Source organism: Vespula pensylvanica, chromosome 12 (assembly GCF_014466175.1).
Source record: "Vespula pensylvanica isolate Volc-1 chromosome 12, ASM1446617v1, whole genome shotgun sequence".
NCBI classification, from domain to species: Eukaryota; Metazoa; Arthropoda; class Insecta; order Hymenoptera; family Vespidae; genus Vespula; species Vespula pensylvanica.
This window is the reverse complement of record NC_057696.1, coordinates 2,815,128-2,832,845: the sequence shown is the minus strand read 5'-3', so window position 1 is coordinate 2,832,845 and position 17,718 is coordinate 2,815,128. Positions and strand designations below refer to the sequence as shown.

Genomic DNA, 17,718 nt, shown 5'->3' with positions numbered 1-17,718 from the left:
TATATAGTTATTTGTTAAATATATATTTTAACAAAGAATTTAGTTTGAAATAAAAGATATAAAATATTACATTGAATTTAGAATATGTAAAATATTACATTGAATTTAGAATATGTATCATATTTATACATAGAGAAATTATAAACAAAAATATGTCATTAAAAAACATAGTAATAACGATACGAAACAAACATGATTATCATAAACATAATAAATAAAAAATACATTTACTGTAGCTTCGAAAAAAAAGATTTGTATTTAAAAAAATTGGCGCGTTCAAATAGAAATATGGCGTCAGAAAGAAGGATTATTTGGATAATTGCTTAAGTATTAAAAAAAATAAGATATTATAATAGATAAATTGTTTTTAATACAATTATATGAATTTCTAATTAATTCAGTATTAGATTTTCATAATCTAAATATATTTCGATAAATGTATAAATAGCATTGGTGCCATTTGAACTCTTTGATAGGTGGAGGAAATGAATTTGAAAGTTGAATTAGAAATCCGGCAGAAGGTTTTCCTTTTATTTAAATTGCTTACATTCCAATTAAAATGAATTTAATTATACAGTTTGCTTATGTTGTTATAACAAATAATGTAATATATTCTTGTATAAATATCTTTTTATGAAAAGGTTTAAATAACGAAGACTACACAAATTTTTCTTTACTTCAGTCTAGTTGGTAATAGTCGTACGATAGAAGTAGAATTTTAAGTTGCTGATATTGATATGCCGATTGACGTTTGTAAGGTACCCGAGATAGTCAAAAGGAGAGTAAGAAATACGAGTGAGAAATATTTGTTTTCAGGAGAATGTCAGATTCAATGGTAGATGAAAGGTAATAGCATAATATCGAATAAGTTGGAAAGTACGTAATATCATACTATATTTGATTATTCGTTCTTTCAGAGTGACTGATGAAATCGAAGCATTAAAAGCAATTTTATTGGATGACGAACTAAGCATAAAAGAAAATGACAGGTAGCAAAATAATTTTTTTTTTATAATATTTCAAATTCTCTAATGAAATATTTTGAAATTTTTTATTTAATTTTACAAAAGAGGCTGCAATTCCTTAATAAAATTGTAAGGGCTAATGACAGTAATGTCACAATAATATATAAAATTATAACTTGATATAATTATATATTTGCTGACTGTAACTTTTATTATATATTTTGACTAGACTCATAAACACACATTAATAGATCGTTGTGTTTATAGAGGAGAGCCAGAATATATTGAAACCATATTATTCCCCTCGACTGGAGAAGATTCACAATCTCAATATGTCTGTGTTACACTTGTTGTTCAATTACCTTATGGTTATCCAGATGTATCTCCCAATATTAGCTTAAGAAATCCGAGAGGATTAGATGAAGATACAGTAAGGTTAATGCAATCAGACGCTGAAGCTAAATGTAAAGATTTTATTGGACAGCCAGTAATGTTTGAGTTAATTGAGGTATAATATAAATATTTTATAATTCTTTTATATCTTATATAAATTATGTAATGTATAACTATTATATAACTAATTTTATTATAATATCAGATGATTAGAGAACATCTTACAAGAAGCAACTTACCTACAGATCAATGCGCTGTTTGCTTATATGGCTTTCGAGAAGGTGATGAATTTACAAAAACAGAATGTTATCATTACTTTCATTCCCATTGCTTAGCGGCACATGTTGCTGCAGCTGAACGTTATTATAGAGAAGAGCAAGAGAAGCTACCGCAATGGCAACAAGATACTACTAATAAATTTCAGGTATTAAAAAGTTTAGATATTCAATATACATGCAAATAATACTTCCTAATGAGCTTGTAAATGATATTTTTTATTTAGGCCATTTGTCCCGTTTGTCGGGAATCTATACATTGTGATGTTGAAAGTTTATGGTCAGCTCCACCTCCTATAGATGTGGAAGCTGCCACAGACTTTTCAGTCACTGCAGAATTAAAAGAGCTTCAAAAGCAAATGGCTGCATTATATTTGAGACAACAACAGAGGGGTGGTATCATTGATTTAGAAGCAGAAGGAGTAAAAATGTTGCTAAGAACCGAAGACGATACTGCTGTTTCTACAGAGAGACTCAATCCACCTAGCACTAGCTTAAACACATATGCAAATCAATCTATGCAATCAGTCACTCAAGTGGTAAATCAGTTCATTTATAAAATTATTTTTTAACATTGAATTTCATTATGTTTAGATACTTTATGACTTTTTATAGCAATCTTCAAATAATACTCAAAACCAACCACGACAATTTCATCACAATCATCATGGGCATAATAATCATGGACACCGTAACAGAGGTAGAGGACGTGCCCATTATCGACGCCAATTTGATAAAATGAGGCATACTGAAACTACTCCCAGATGACAATGGGCTCGAGATAAAATATTAACTGCCTGGTCATTTACTTTGCTAAGCGTATATATTACAGTTAGCATTATCATATTCATAAATGTAATATACCGTAATTATCTAACTTTAAATTATCTTCGTGTGATAAAGTTATAGGTGTTATTGTTCAGCAGTATTCCCATTGCATTGGTGTATAAGATGGGAAGTGTTGAAAGTTCTAAGGACTGTCTACATAGACTGAAGCCATGGTGCTCTTTAAACTGCAAATGTACAGATTTTTTAATTCAGTTTCCATATTTTTACATTCCTGCAATTATACCAGCTATGGAAAGATTCTTAATTAAGAGAACTGTGTTAAAGATATTTTTACGGTGCTTTATAATTAGAAATTGTCTTAAAAGTAGCAGATATATTAGTACCCTGCATATCTCTTAAAGTAGCATTTCAAAGTGGTTCTTAATTCATAATGTAATATGTTGAGCAATACTGAATTAATTAGACTGACTGTAATATCTTTTGTAAGAAGAAGGGAACATATTGTTCATATTTGGAATTTGCTAATACAAAAATACAAATGTAAAATGTATTATTTTCGTTCATAAATTGATTAAGATTATCTAAGTTATGTTATATCAAAATCAACATACTCATCTAAGCTTCTGTAAACATTATAACTTTGTATTTATATTATTCTTGTTTTATGCAGGATAAAGGCATTGTCTATTGTAGATACTCCTTCAACATATATAAATTGAAAAAAAGTTGTTAATAGTTTTAATCTCTTCCACATGAATGTGATACTTACAAAAGGGTAATAGTAGGCTAAAAAAGGAACTTCAATATGTATTAACATTGATTAATTTTCTATTAGAAAAGACATTATGATATGTTTCAGTCATCTCTTTAATGAAATAATTAATTACATGACAATGATTGTTGTATTTTTTATGTTAGTTTAAATATTAAATTTAAAAAATACTGATAATGATTATTTTGAGTTGACTATGTCAAAAAACAAAAGAATATAGAGAATAGAACTTTTTTTTAATTGATTATAAGTATAAAAAACGTTTTATACAATGGAAATGTTTGGTAGAAAGAAGCATTTTATGAATATCTTTTTGCCTGATATTTTATCTAGCCTATGTGCCCATTAAGTCTATATAATATTAATATATGGGTGATAGATATGATATCTGATCTAATTGTATCACTTCTGAAATATTTGGTTTAAGTTTAACAAAACAAAATTAAGCTTTTATCTAATAACAGTAATCTTCCTATTTATTTAACAATTCTCTTTATAATTTTATTATTTTTCTTTGCAATATTGTGTTCAATATTTCAGTGTTCAAAAGCTTAAACACAGTAATCGTGTTAACGTGTTCTTGTGTACTGGGCAGTATAATATTAAAGTATTTAATACTTGGAAATATATATATTATTCTACTAAAATTTTTTGGAGGATAGTCAAAGCAAAATGTTATTAGTGCGACAACGTTTCTCAAATCCTGGATTTGTGGCTTATGTAGCCATTGTTCCTACATGTAATATAATGATACAGTATAATTATATTTGCCAACTATTTCAATTTGTAAACACCAAAGACTGCCGAGTTTAGAGAAAAAAATCAATTAATTTGTTATAAGAGTGTTGCAGAAAAAATCAACGAATTTAACAATCGTGTTCGGAAATCTAAAATAAAATGTCTATATAAACATAGATTCAAATTATTTATCAGAAAATAAACATTTGTAGAATCATGTTTATGTAAACATTTTTTCTGTTTTGTTTTCTCTAAGATTTTTAATACGATTTCTCAATTTAGAATACTTTTTTTTGTGGACCACTTTGAGATCTGTTTAAAATATGCAGCTTTATGTTTTTTTTTTTTTCTTTTTTACTCTATTTTATTTTGTACTATAATTATCTGTGATATTTTGCAAACGTGGATATTAGAATCCGAATTTCGGCGTATAATAGGCATGATACATCATTAGCCATTACTATTATTTTGTTAGAATTATTATTAAATTTTATTAAATTGCAACTACATATACTTTTTTATTTTATTTTAAACTTCAATTATTTAACATAATTTAAGATAATTTATATAAGTTACATGATTAAGGAATTACATCACATTAATGATATTACACATTAAGCAATAAATAGGTAAACACTGTTAACAAATATTTACTTAGAACTGCCAAAATCCGGATTCAAATTATTATTTAGTTTTTATTATAGTAGTATTGTAAATGTAAATATTTTATATAGAGGATTAGACATCGAGAACTAATTACATATATTTACTTTAAATATGTGTGGTAAATACACGATGTTTTAAATATGTTAGTATTCATAGGATCATACTTTTTATTTTATTTGATTTATATGTAATATTATAACTTATATTTAGATAAAAATCATCAGTTCCTTGTCTGTAAATATTCAACAAACAATATTATTTAATTTTTGATAAGATAAACATTTTTTTATTTTAATATCATTTAATATTTTAGATGCTACTAAGTATTTTTTTTTTTTTTTAATTATGTGTCATCAATACCTAAACAATATAAAAAATTACTTGCATTCTTTCATATAACAGTTCACACAATTCAATAGTATTTCATTAATATATTAGTCACATTTGGCATGAAAATATGAACATTTATGCTTATTGGCAGATTCTTTAAATATATACAAAAATATTTAACTAAAATATATAGTTATGAGCATATAATATGTATTCGCAAATTGATAGTTGCATGAATATATTGGTAATTTTTATAGTTGTGCAATCAAAATAATTTCAATAAAATCTATGTAAAAATAATATATTGAAGTCAATATTAGATAGTACAAAAGGAGATATTATATTTTTATTTCTCGATTTTTTTTTAATTATAGGTATGAAATGAATGCTCAAGTGAATTTTTAATATTAATAAATGTATATGAATAATTTTAATTTTATGCAATAATTAGTTTAACATTATATGTAAGTGTTGAATGTAGTAGTGTCTATTCCTTATTTATAAAAACATTTTTAATTTTAATCAAATTTATTGAGCATACAATTTTAATAATATGGTAACATAGTTAGCATATGAAAATTTACAAATTACATAAAAACGAACGAAATAATCCGGCAAAACATTATATTAACGCTCCCATGTTATATACCATGTCATAAGTATTGCTACATTTTATAATAAGAATTAGTTTAATTAGTTATGAATCTGAGTAAACTTACAATGTCCAAGTTTTCTAAAATTACTTTAGATTTTGGTAATATCTGTATATAATAACTGCATGTGTATCTAGCAATTATGCATGTATAGAACTTATAAAATTTTATGATTATAGAAATATAAACAATGTTTGTGTAGTATGCTTTTAATTAATTATGGCCATTAGTTAACATTGGCCATTAACATTGGCCTTTTAGTTAATATTGGCCATCTTTAAAAGTTTCATTACTTGAAGTTACTGTATTTATATAGCAATATATATAAAGCTGTAATACTGTATATCATTACATATATACGTGCATATTAGTTTATATCTTTTAGCTTATATCTTTTTTTTTACGATGTTTCTAATAATAGTAAAAATAATAGAAGATACTATTTAAAGATTTAACTATAGTTTATAAATAAATTATTGCAATATCATACATATTCTATAGTCACATTTGTTTTTTGATTTGTCTTATAAATACAGAAATGAAATAAATAATTTTTTTTTTATTCACTATAATATTGTATTATGGTAATTATTATTTATACAATGTATAATGTTTTATCTTAATAAAATTTTCACCGCTAGATTATGCTAAAAAGAACAAAAAAAAAAAAAAAAAAGAAATTAATATCCCTATAACTAATATTCAAAAACAAAACAAAACTATTAGTAACTCCTATAACATTCCTTTAAAATTTGACAAGTTTGGACTAACAACATTTAAATTTATTACAAAATTATTAAGTATGGAATAAACAAATTTTTAATCTGTTTAATATAATACAAAATTATCAGTATGTCTGAAACTAAAGTTATTGATACAACCGACGTTATTTGTGATTTAAAAGCTGCAGTAAAAGCTTTAGAATGGTTAGTTCGTAATAAGTTATATCGAAAAATTATTTTTTACTGTGTATTATATTTTGTCTTAATATAATAATATATTTATTATGCAGCCGTAATAAAATGCAATTATTAAAACAAAAAGTAGAACAGCAACAACAAGCACCAGTATTTGTATTGATTCCTGTTGAGGAGGTTCATAAAGATAAAGGTCCATGTCAACTTAGCAGAAAACAAATTATACACACAGATAGAACTTTAAAAAGCACTTGCAGAAAAAAATCAGTTAGTACAAACTATAAAAATAGAATTAATTTAAACTTTCATTAGCAATTGTAATTTTTATTTAAACAATTCAAAAATATAAAAATCTATTTTAGAAATTAACAGACTTAAAGTTTCCTGAAATGCGTGGTGGAGTTTTATATACAAAATGTATGTGTTTGCATAGAAATGGACTTCAGGATTCGTGTCCGTTAACTAAATGTCAAGGTCAACCACAATGTCTTGTAACCCCATGGCCAATCTGTCCACCTGCAAAATTTATTAGATCTCGTTATCCAGGACAGTATCCAATGCCAATTAAGTCTGATCGTAGAAAATGTTAAAAATTTTATAAAAAAACAGTATCATACAAAATATCATGAAAAAATACGGGATAATATACAATAATATAATTTGAAATGCTGCCTCAGTATATCTTTACTATTGAAATGACATCTTAATAAAATAATATTGTTGATTCTAACATTATTATTGTATTAAAGCCTATGTAAATATCATGATCATATTAATAAAAATAATATCACTTAATATTTATCAATAATATTTGCATCATCATTCAGTATTTATCTTGAATGTTTTATTATAATTCGCGCGTTTAATTTGAACGGTATTCGATATCAATGAAGAGGGCACTGAGGTAGCAATACTTATCTTTCCCAAAAATGTTTCTATTATGAGGCTTTGTAAAATTTTTATTCTCCGTCATCTTAGATAGAAGGTAATGTTTTTCCAATTCAGATAATTCATATTTTACAATATTCTTTTTATGTTTTTGAATTTCTTTCTTCGATGAACAAATGTCAAATCGAATGAACCTAAAATCATCCTTTTCAATTTTGCTCTTATCAAATATCTAATCAATGTAATATTGTTTCTATGGGTGTTTGTGCACTTACATATGTTTTCCTTTCTTTCCAGGATAAATTTATGAAACTTTAAATAGCATATGGACATATCGTCATCGGATATTCAATGTGATAACGAATGGAGTATTTTGCGCGTTGTACGATTTGATAATAGTACGATTGCATACTTGTGTATGTTTTAACATGAATCAAGGCAATTAAGTCGTACATAAAATTATTTGGTCAAAGTAATATCTAAATTATAAATTATATAAAAATACCAGGTATTTACACATTAATTTAATTTCAAAATATTGCTTTTAAATAGTATATTAAAATCATGTATTCAATTTGATTCTTATTTTGTTGCATATTTTATAAAAGTGTAAAGAATATTGTTCTTTCTGTATATTGATTATCAATAAATTTTTTGATATATATTAGTAAGATAAACAATTGAGTAAAGAAATCCCAAATATACATTCTTATTTTAGGAATTAAAATATTTTGTATAAATTTTATCTGTCTGTTATAATTAATATATTTTTGTAACTATTATAATAAATGTTTTTTTATAATCAATGATTTGTATTTTAATATGGATTACTTTTTTTTGTAGTATGTTTAATGTTGAATATTGACAAGAAGATTTTAAATACTGCAAAGAAGATTTTAAATTTATTGGATAAACTGGATGCAAAGCTTAACGTATACAAATTATATTATGTATCTTTCAATCATTTATGGGGTTACATAAAAGTGACAAGGAAAATTAAGGAGTTTAGTAGTTAGTACATTACAAGGTCGATATATATTAAAATTTTCTGTTCTAAAAAATTAATTATTAATTAAGTTGTTTTTAATATAATGTTTCTTTTTATATAGATTGTACCAGATTTTAAGAAATGTCCAGATCAAGTATTAAATATCAAATAGTTAAGAAGGATGATACTTTATATTACTTGTCCTCTCAAAATACACAAGACTATCAAAATATACCTAAAAAGGAACCTTGTATAGGTGCCTTACAAACAATTTTAATAATTTCTATTTATTTTGTTTTATCTATAGGTCTTACTTTTTATCAGAAATGGCTTTTCAAAACATATGTAAGTAATATTTTTTAAATACTTATTAAAGAGCATAATAAATATTTAAAAGAATGGGCAATAATATTATTCTTTTTTTTCTAAATTATTTTAGGGTTTTAATTTTCCTCTTGGAGCAGTAACCTGTCATTTATTTGTGAAATTCATATTGTCTGCATTAATACGTTGCATTAGATTATGTTACAAAGGATCACAATATTATGTCAAACTTACTTGGCAAAATATAATATGTTCACTAGCACCTCCAGGCATAGCTAGCGGACTGGATGTCGCTCTATCAAATTGGTCAATTGCATTAATCACAATATCTTTGTGAGTATAAATAGTTTTTTAATTAATCTTTAAGATCTACTAAATGTATAAAAAAAAAAACTTTTAGATATACTATGACAAAGTCCAGTACCATAGTTTTTATTCTTGGATTTTCTCTTATATTTAAACTTGAAAAAAAGGTAAGAAATTGTTATTCATTCTTTTGATAAATCTTAATTTAATTACTAAAAACTTTTAGACAAGTATACTAAAATAAAACTAATATTTTGTTAAAAATATTCATTCAATACGATTTTTTCATAGAGTAAAACAAATTATTAGAGCATTTGTTTCAGTCATGGTCTCTAATAGCCATAGTAGCAACAATATCAGGAGGCTTATTCATGTTCACTTATAAATCCACTCAATTTCATGTGCTTGGGTTTATATTATGCCTTCTGGCATCGTTCTCAAGTGGTCTCAGATGGACTATGGCTCAAGTCATAATGCAAAAATCTAAATTGGGTCTTCAAAATCCAATAGATATGATTTATTATATGCAACCATGGATGTTGCTACCTGTAATACCTATTACATTATGGTTTGAGGGTAACAAAAAACATGTTCTACTAATTACGAGCTATGTAATTTTTTTATGCGAATATTATCTTAATATTATACGAATGTTTTAGTTTTTAACAAAATTGCTTTTTACAAAGTAAAACCTTTAGTTTAAAGTATACATTATTAACAAATTTGACTATACATTTCATTTTAGGTCCAGAAATGTACAATAATTTTAAGAACATTAATTGGAATGATTTTGAACCAATTATGTTAACTGTAGCTGCAGTCAATTCTGGAGCTGTTTTAGCATTTGCTATGGAAATAACAGAGTTTTTAGTTGTCACATACACTTCTAGTCTAACACTTTCTGTTACAGGAATATTTAAGGTAAATTATAAATATTGAATCAAACTTTTATTGTGTATCTTTTCTGTTCTATTTTTTCAAGTGATTAACATATTTTATATTGCAGGAAATATGCATATTGATATTAGCTTTCGAATGGAAAGGTGATCATATAAGTGGCCTAAATTTTGTAGGTCTGTTATTGTGCCTCGGCGGAATTATACTTCACGTTATTCAAAAAGTATTATTTAATAGAAGTAAGGTGATTGAAAGTTTAGAACTAAGTGATAATTCAGTAGCAAGTAACAGCTCTAAAAAGGAAGATGGAATTGATACGAATTTACCCTTATTAACACAAAAATCTAGTTCCTTAATTAATTTATTAACTACAGATTTTACTTCGGACGAGGAAGATGATATTAAAATGAAAGAAAATTCTTCTCAAGTATTATCAAATATTTTACAACGCAGGGAATGAATGTAAATAAAAAAAAAAAATCATATTTATTTTTCTTCTTCCATGGAATTAAGTAATTAGCAATTGATATACCAAATTTTCCACATGCAAGAAAAAGCAGAATCGACGTATATTCCGTAACTATTATAAAAAAATGAGAGAGGCTAAAATTTAATAACAATTTTAAGTTAAGCCAGATATGATAATATAATTGTTAATATTTTTTGTTTTTTATTGAAGTTAATATTGCATTAATAAATTGTTATAAAATCATTCCATAAAATAATTTAGTTAAAGACAATGCAAGAAATATGAAAAAGTTCATTATTTTTTAGCAGTAAAGTATAATTAATCTATGAAAATATTGATATTATGTCAAAAGAAACAAGTCGCTGTCAGAGCATACAATGTAAATTATCAATAAATAACTATTTATAGATATAAGAAGATTTATCTCAAGATTTATTTTATGTGTTGCATAGTAAGAATTGTAATAACTGGAATATCAATAATATGATCATTGGTATAAACCATCACATGTACACTAACATATTAATCATAATCTTAATAATTTCTTATATTATATATTTTAATAATACACAGATCTACATCCAGTATTTCAAGTAGACATTATCTACTAGAAAAATATATCTCTATATTGATTAAAAATAAATATTTACACTATGTTGCATCATTATAGTATACATTCGCATTACGTTAAGGTATTTTGAATTTGATCTATTTGTATTTCAGTATAGTTCATTAAATTGAACGTTTCATAATATTCGAAGTCTAATACAGTCTGCTTATAGGATTGAAATAAATTTTCAGTTTCAGAACAATCTTGTTGGATGAATATTAGGCGAAATTAAATTAGTGGCTTCTGGGGCACTGTAATTGAAATATAATCATAAGATTATATTAATATTATAAATGATTAATATCAAAGCAATGGTATTAAATTGTAGAAGAAAAAAAAAAACAGTAAAAATAGTCAGATTACTAACCATCCAGTAACATTTTCTGCAGCATCACAGGCATCAATAAGCTCATTAAATGCATTTCCTTCGCCACAGTTTAGCAAACGTGGATGTCCATTAACACAAATATAATAATGCTGACAATCATGAGTACTACGATAAAATCTTATTTCACCACCCAAAAATGGACTTTCTTTGACCTCGGGACATCGAAAGCCGAGAAAAGCTATAGAATTCATTAACAAATAATTAAACACATCAAACTCATAAGTGATTATGTACAAAAATTTAATATGGAAATTTTCACAGACCTTCAGCATCACAATCTGGTACCTGATCAGGCCAATCACATCGATATGACTCTGGATTAAAAGCTAATCCTTCAGGACAATCAAAAATATATCCTCTACCATCAGCACAATTCATAAATTGTCCACAATTTTGATGATCGCCAACTTTGAAGTATCCATACTGATGTGGACAATCTTCAGTTGGTTGTGCTGGCTCTAACAACGTTTCATACAAAATTTATGTATTATTTTTATTAAATAATATAATATACATGAAAGAATTATAATAATGTATAATATAATTTTCAGATATGAAACAGAGTGTACAAAAAAATAATCTAAAAGAAGAAGAAAGCGAATAGTACTACTCACGCCTGTTTGGTCTGCCTTCACAATCAACATCAATGGGATATCCACAAGGATAATTGAATCGTGCATCAGGATTGAAAACTAAGCCTTCGGGGCAAAGTTTCTCTTCTGGAACACCATCGATACATTCGATGTACGCGTCGCATTGAGATTGAATTGCGAAACGTCCGTTCTTTTCCGGACATGATCCTTGTGAAACTTGTCTAGTTGATGGTACTAGATGATTCGATTGTTGAGTTTTTGAATGTGTTTGATACTGACTAATGCCTACACAAAAAAAAAAGAAAAAAAATTAAGGTAATTTAAACATAGAATATATATTTTTATTATAGAATATATATATATATATAAAGTTTAAAGAAATTTAAGGTACATAGATCTATAATCGATTAATCATTTCTAACATTCTAATGAAGTAGTATGTACATTTTACGTGTCATACATTGTTGGTAACATGAGTTTGTGTATTACACGATTTATTACGAATCTGATACCAATCTTCTTCATATATTATATTCACGTATATGTTTCATGTATGACCTTCACACGCTCAAAGAATTTCGATAGTTCGCATTACGCTTGACCTCCGCGAGAAACCTGCATTCATTAGCATTACATGCATATCCTTTACGCAATATCTCGTCTAACTCCTGCTTTTTCAAAGATATTATGAAATGTCAAAGGCAAGAATTTATCCGGTGAAATCTTCAGGCTTCATCGCATAGTAGAAATTGCTTTGGTGAGTTAAAGCATTTTGATCATCCATATCTAATTTGTTTTTATATAACGAACTAATATATCTTTAATAACTATTGTATGATAAATCTAATGATAAATCCTTCTTATAAAATCATACTTTTCATTCTGATATAATCGTTTAAAATTAATTTATTATTATTAAACAATTAGTATATAATAGTCGAAGAGAAATAAAATTAAGAAAAATATTATGAATAAAACGTGGAAAAAAAAGAAAATAATTATATTTTTTAGATATTTCAAAGACTAAGAGATAAATTCATCCCTATCGTAGCTATATATAGAGAAAGTGTTTACATCTTCCAATAATGATTTATCGCGAATGAGTCTTTCACTTTCTCGAATACGTCGCAATAAAATGTACTCACATAGTGCGACGGCAAAAAAGCCGTAGGCGATGAGCAAATGGATGATCGGATACGTGGCCATTGAAACTCCTTCGAAGCACGCGAACTTTCCTTAACGATTACTAAAGAACGACTATGAACTCTGCCGTGTTCTTCTCGGCCTTTTATCATCTTTACCGGTCCTCGAAAGTAAACAGGAGAGAGAAGGCTCATCTTCTTGTGTTATTTCTCTTATTTATATCATCTAATTGTAGAAACCAATATACATTTGAACATTTTAATAATATTACGATTACGTAATTAAACAAATTTAATGGATCAGTAAAACTATAAAAACATTTCTAAATACTTTAATTTCTATAGTTGTTAAAAGTTTTTAATATTCACAAAACATATTATATTATACAACAAAAAAAAAAAAACACATATTATAATAACAAATAGTTTATAGATGAAATTAGATAGAAGACATAAATTTCTGATATCGGTAAAAAAAATAGTTTGTAGATAAAATTAGATAGGAAACGTAGATTTATGGTATTGATAAAAGAAATATATGGTGTATTACGTAACATACGATAGAAACTACGTAATATAAAAGTTTCCTTCGAACTTCGAGAACTTTTATATGCCTGGAGTATCAAAAAGAGCCTTGACATTTGTTGGCTTTCACATGTTGATCTCGACGCATGCTCAAAAGCGAAATGCCATCATTTAAGAAATGATAGTTTATTTTAAAACCATAATTAATATAATAATACATGTTTATTCTCTAATTGAATTTAATTGACTGACAAATATAAATACTACTTTTATATTTGTGATTCTCTTTTTTGTTAAAAAAAAAAAGTAATGTTACGAATTTACAATTTTTTAATCGCGTTTTTATTATAATAAATGAATTTGTTGGTAAAAACTATAGGTAACATAATTATAAAATTTTATCCTCTAATTAAATTCAGTTAAATTTAAAAATATTTTTTATTATATATTTTATTTTCGAAATAATTCTTTTTATATGATAGAAAAGCGTATGAAAAAATAATGAATTCGTAGAGCGATAGGAAGTAACGACAGACAATTAATTAATGTCCTGAATAATCAGTTTTATTTTTAATGCTTATCAATATTAAACAACGCAGTTATGTATGTGGATGCGCGCATGCGCGTGTATTACATGGAAAATTTTCTTCTTCTCGTACATATGTACGTATTGTTTGAAGATAAACCGGATGTCCTCCACTCGATTGCCCCCAAAACATAATTATAACAATTGCACATCGCATGCCCATCTTATACTGCCCTTTCTTCATATATTAATCATTTGATCATGTTTTTCTTTTTAACAAACAATACATTGGATAAACACATGGAAGTTTTTTTTATAATTTTTTGTTTTTCCTTTACATGAAAAGGCAAATAATAACAATCTTTCTATCTTTCTCTTTCTCTCTTTCACTTTCTTACAATATCTGTAGCAAGCATTTATAAATAACGAAATTGTACAGTTTCTCTTTTATCCTTGACTATTCTTAAAAGTAAAGTAATTTAAGTGGCATAGGAATATTTATGTATTTAAAGTATCACATTAATCAATTAGCTACATGCATTGCTGTAAATGTATGTTTTAAGTAACGCAAACAAGTTAATCATTTCAATAAGTTTGTATCTGCTGTAAAATAAAAAATAAATATTCCTTTGTCACCGTGCGTAATTACATATTTTGTTCAACTTTTTTTTTCAACATTTCATTATAATAATTATTATTATTCTGTCAATAGTTTGGAAGAGATGAGTTGTCTAAAGAAACATATATATTAAATATTTTTCAATAATTAATTCAATTCTTTTTTTTGAACGGCTTTCATTCTTATCACGGAAAAAATGAAAATTTTCTTATTTCGTGAATTTACATTAGTAATCAATTCAACGAGATATATTTCTATTGCGATAGAAATAAAAGGAAAATATATTGTGTAGTTATTAGCAGTTTTGTTTTATTGGTATACGCAAAAACTTAATAATTTAGAATTTGGAAAGTAAATACTATATATCGCGTTTTCCTTTCTTTTTTCGCTTTTTTTCTTAATCTTTTAATTATTGCAATAGGCCTCTTGCTGTTTCTTATCTAAAAAGAATTTGATAAGAATTTGAAATCCTAACTAAAATAGCCTTGAGTCAAATTTATCATGTGTGTTGTAAATAGTATTACATTTGATATGTTAACGGATATGCAGAAGCGCGAGAGAGTATAGATGTAATACATAATGTAATATTTCTTTGTGTATTCGGCCCCTTTCTATAATAATAGATTATTAACAATGAAAAGAAACATTTAGTAATTATATTTATAATACTTATTAAAATGAGAATTTTTAATAGGACATTCAAAATAAATAAATATTTTTTTACATTATTTAAAAAGTTCTATTAGGGATATAAACTATTTAATAAATAAATAATTATTTAGTGTTTCAACAAATAACAGGAATACAATTACGGAATTATTAATTGATTATTACATTTCATAATCCAGCACAACACTTAATTGTGTGTGTATGTGTGTGTATGGCTTATTTCTACCATGTGTATGTACTTCGTTGTACTCTCTCATAAAAGTTCTATTTACAAAATAAAACGGGGCATACAGAGTTTCGGACGTGTTGAAAATCTTTCGTGTAATGATTTCTCTTTCAAAACAAATCGTTTTTCAACTAACGAATATACAATTATTGGTTTAGTCGAGTCTTCCAAATACTCATCGAGACATTATAGGAGGTAACTATTTGTTTAAATAATGATATATTTGACAGGCAATATAGCGCATTAAATAAATCTATAATAAATATTTATAAAAATAAAAGGCTGCTAACGTGTAATTACGCAAAAAATGGAATCGTATTATTATAAACTCGATCGATTTCAGCGGGGTTATAGTCATTGTTTAATATTCTTTTATCTTTAGTGTCTATGTGTGTGTGTGTATATATATATGTGTGTGGATATGTATATATATACACACACACACACAAACACACACACTAAAAGAGAACTTGAGAGAGACAAAGTAAAATATGGAGTATCCATACGTATATTGAGAAGTGAATCGATTTGGTCGTCGAACCTGCCGACGATTACTATTATTATTTTTTAATTGAGCATTCGATATTTCTTATAAATGCTCTGGAAGTTATATAATAATAATAATAATTATTATGATCTGTGATAATTATAATAATACATAATGATGATAATGATGATGATGATGATGATGATGATGATGATGATGATGATGATAATAATAATAATAATAATAATAATAATCATAATAATTATAATAACAACAACACCACCACCATCAACAACAATAATAATAATAAAATAATAATAATAATAATGTATTGCTGCTTTTCTTTCGCGAAATTAGCTAAGATTTTTTTTCCTTTAATTCAGTCAAGAGTGAAATAGCACACTTACTTTATTATTATTATTTTTTTTTTATTAACTACATTAAAATTTTAAAAATGCAAAAATCCGAGCGACTCTTGCGAAAGAAACGCAGCTAAGATTAATCGAAAAAGTAAGGTCGTGTCTCTGAAACAAACTTGCATGAACTATTATTAATGTGAATGTTACGACGCAATGCAAATATTATATAATTGATCTATTTGAGAAATAAAAGTAAATTAAAAACTTATCCGTCCTATCATATTATTAAATAAATCATTACTTATTTGTGAGATTTTAAATCATAAGAAATGATAGAAACTAATTAAAAAATGAAAATCTATATTCCACTGTTCTCTCAATGAAAATATTTAACATTGTATTTTATTGTAAATTCGAATATGGAAGAAAATTATATAATATTGTTATAGCAATTTCTGTTTTTTCGAGACTCGACCATAACATTTTTTCAATCTAGACCACCATACCGTGAAAGGGGCAGGAGCAGTTACTTACTAATTTTAACTAATCGTGCAGAATCACACTGATTGACAGAGAAGCATAATAACTAATTTTAGCATATTTTCGCGAGAAATGATCGTTTAAAAACATCGAGAAATATATATAATATATATGTATATACATAAAAATAAATGTCACTTCTTTGTGCTACGTCTTTTCTCCTTTATCATCTTCTTCGTCTTCATCTTCATCTTCATCTTCTTTATGTTCTTCATGTTCTATTTATATATTTCTTCTCGTGTAAATATCATTATTATTATCATTATTACTATTATTATTATTATTAGTATTATTATTATTATTATTATTATCATTATCATTATCATTATTATTATTATTATTTCTTGCACAAATACTCGAATCATAGAGACATGACACGCTCTTAATTGGCTAGAATAATTTATATTTATACAAATTGTGTATATACGCGTGTATGTTTGTATGTGTATTTGTTGTGTAAATGAAAATTAATCGAATTATTTGAGGTAAGATGTATGTAAGTATTGTAAGCTTAGAGATATAGGATATTAATATATTAAGCTACGTTACATTCCTTTTATTTTCTTTTGGGAAAGACTAGATTTAGGCAAGACAGTTTTGTAAGTATATTCTTTCATTGACTCACACATTTATACTGGCTCACTCTTTCTTAAATGTACGTACG

The 17,718-nt window shown here is 25.9% G+C and overlaps 4 protein-coding genes across 6 annotated transcripts; 3 read left to right on the top strand and 1 right to left on the bottom strand.

Moving 5' to 3' along the window:
* Nucleotides 1-597: 597 nt before the first annotated feature.
* LOC122633350 (E3 ubiquitin-protein ligase RNF25) lies at nt 598-4,436 on the top strand. Its single transcript, XM_043821144.1, has 6 exons — nt 598-846; nt 918-989; nt 1,233-1,473; nt 1,564-1,782; nt 1,861-2,172; nt 2,249-4,436. The coding sequence occupies exons 1-6, from the start codon at nt 821-823 to the stop codon at nt 2,399-2,401; spliced, it is 1,023 nt and encodes a 340-aa protein (XP_043677079.1). The 5' UTR covers nt 598-820; the 3' UTR covers nt 2,402-4,436.
* Nucleotides 4,437-6,265: 1,829 nt separating this feature from the next.
* On the top strand, nt 6,266-7,260 carry LOC122633317. The gene is made up of 3 exons (XM_043821087.1): nt 6,266-6,507; nt 6,594-6,765; nt 6,861-7,260. Exons 1-3 carry the CDS (start codon nt 6,434-6,436, stop codon nt 7,086-7,088), a joined length of 474 nt encoding a protein of 157 aa, XP_043677022.1. The 5' UTR covers nt 6,266-6,433; the 3' UTR covers nt 7,089-7,260.
* A 488-nt stretch (nt 7,261-7,748) lies between these two features.
* Nucleotides 7,749-10,784, top strand: LOC122633315 (solute carrier family 35 member C2). Of its 2 annotated transcripts, XM_043821083.1 has the most exons (9): nt 7,749-7,894; nt 8,230-8,413; nt 8,496-8,719; nt 8,814-9,031; nt 9,099-9,171; nt 9,328-9,580; nt 9,750-9,925; nt 10,011-10,145; nt 10,276-10,784. In XM_043821083.1, the coding sequence occupies exons 3-9, from the start codon at nt 8,516-8,518 to the stop codon at nt 10,309-10,311; spliced, it is 1,095 nt and encodes a 364-aa protein (XP_043677018.1). In that variant the 5' UTR covers nt 7,749-7,894; nt 8,230-8,413; nt 8,496-8,515; the 3' UTR covers nt 10,312-10,784. The 2 variants fall into 2 exon arrangements, with proteins under 2 accessions (XP_043677018.1, XP_043677017.1); XM_043821082.1 differs by having other exon boundaries at nt 10,011-10,784.
* Nucleotides 10,785-10,908: 124 nt separating this feature from the next.
* LOC122633316 (protein obstructor-E-like) lies at nt 10,909-13,945 on the bottom strand. 2 transcript variants are annotated; one of them, XM_043821086.1, is made up of 6 exons: nt 13,654-13,945; nt 13,107-13,329; nt 11,983-12,246; nt 11,632-11,826; nt 11,348-11,546; nt 10,909-11,231 (listed from the first exon to the last, which is right to left on the bottom strand). In XM_043821086.1, exons 2-6 carry the CDS (start codon nt 13,165-13,167, stop codon nt 11,174-11,176), a joined length of 777 nt encoding a protein of 258 aa, XP_043677021.1. In that variant the 5' UTR covers nt 13,168-13,329; nt 13,654-13,945; the 3' UTR covers nt 10,909-11,173. The 2 variants fall into 2 exon arrangements, with proteins under 2 accessions (XP_043677021.1, XP_043677019.1); XM_043821084.1 differs by lacking the exon at nt 13,654-13,945 and having other exon boundaries at nt 13,107-13,459.
* Between the last annotated feature and the right edge of the window lie 3,773 nt (nt 13,946-17,718).

Bases quoted from the DNA above. Each gene is read 5' to 3' on its own strand.
- LOC122633350 (XM_043821144.1), top strand. From the start codon at position 821: ATGTCAGATTCAATGGTAGATGAAAG. The intron at 847-917 runs GTAATAGCATAA...TCGTTCTTTCAG, and splicing joins GATTCAATGGTAGATGAAAG to AGTGACTGATGAAATCGAAG. The intron at 1,474-1,563 runs GTATAATATAAA...TTATAATATCAG, and splicing joins TAATGTTTGAGTTAATTGAG to ATGATTAGAGAACATCTTAC.
- LOC122633317 (XM_043821087.1), top strand. From the start codon at position 6,434: ATGTCTGAAACTAAAGTTATTGATACAACCGACGTTATTTGTGATTTA. The intron at 6,508-6,593 runs GTTAGTTCGTAA...TTTATTATGCAG, and splicing joins GCAGTAAAAGCTTTAGAATG to CCGTAATAAAATGCAATTAT. The intron at 6,766-6,860 runs GTTAGTACAAAC...AATCTATTTTAG, and splicing joins GCACTTGCAGAAAAAAATCA to AAATTAACAGACTTAAAGTT.
- LOC122633315 (XM_043821082.1), top strand. From the start codon at position 8,516: ATGTCCAGATCAAGTATTAAATATCAAATAGTTAAGAAGGATGATACT. The intron at 9,581-9,749 runs GTAACAAAAAAC...ATTTCATTTTAG, and splicing joins TATTACATTATGGTTTGAGG to GTCCAGAAATGTACAATAAT. The intron at 9,926-10,010 runs GTAAATTATAAA...TTTATATTGCAG, and splicing joins CTGTTACAGGAATATTTAAG to GAAATATGCATATTGATATT.
- LOC122633316 (XM_043821086.1), bottom strand. From the start codon at position 13,167: ATGGCCACGTATCCGATCATCCATTTGCTCATCGCCTACGGCTTTTTT. The intron at 12,247-13,106 runs GTGAGTACATTT...TTTTTTGTGTAG, and splicing joins CTTTTTTGCCGTCGCACTAT to GCATTAGTCAGTATCAAACA. The intron at 11,232-11,347 runs GTTAGTAATCTG...TTTCAATTACAG, and splicing joins GCAGAAAATGTTACTGGATG to TGCCCCAGAAGCCACTAATT.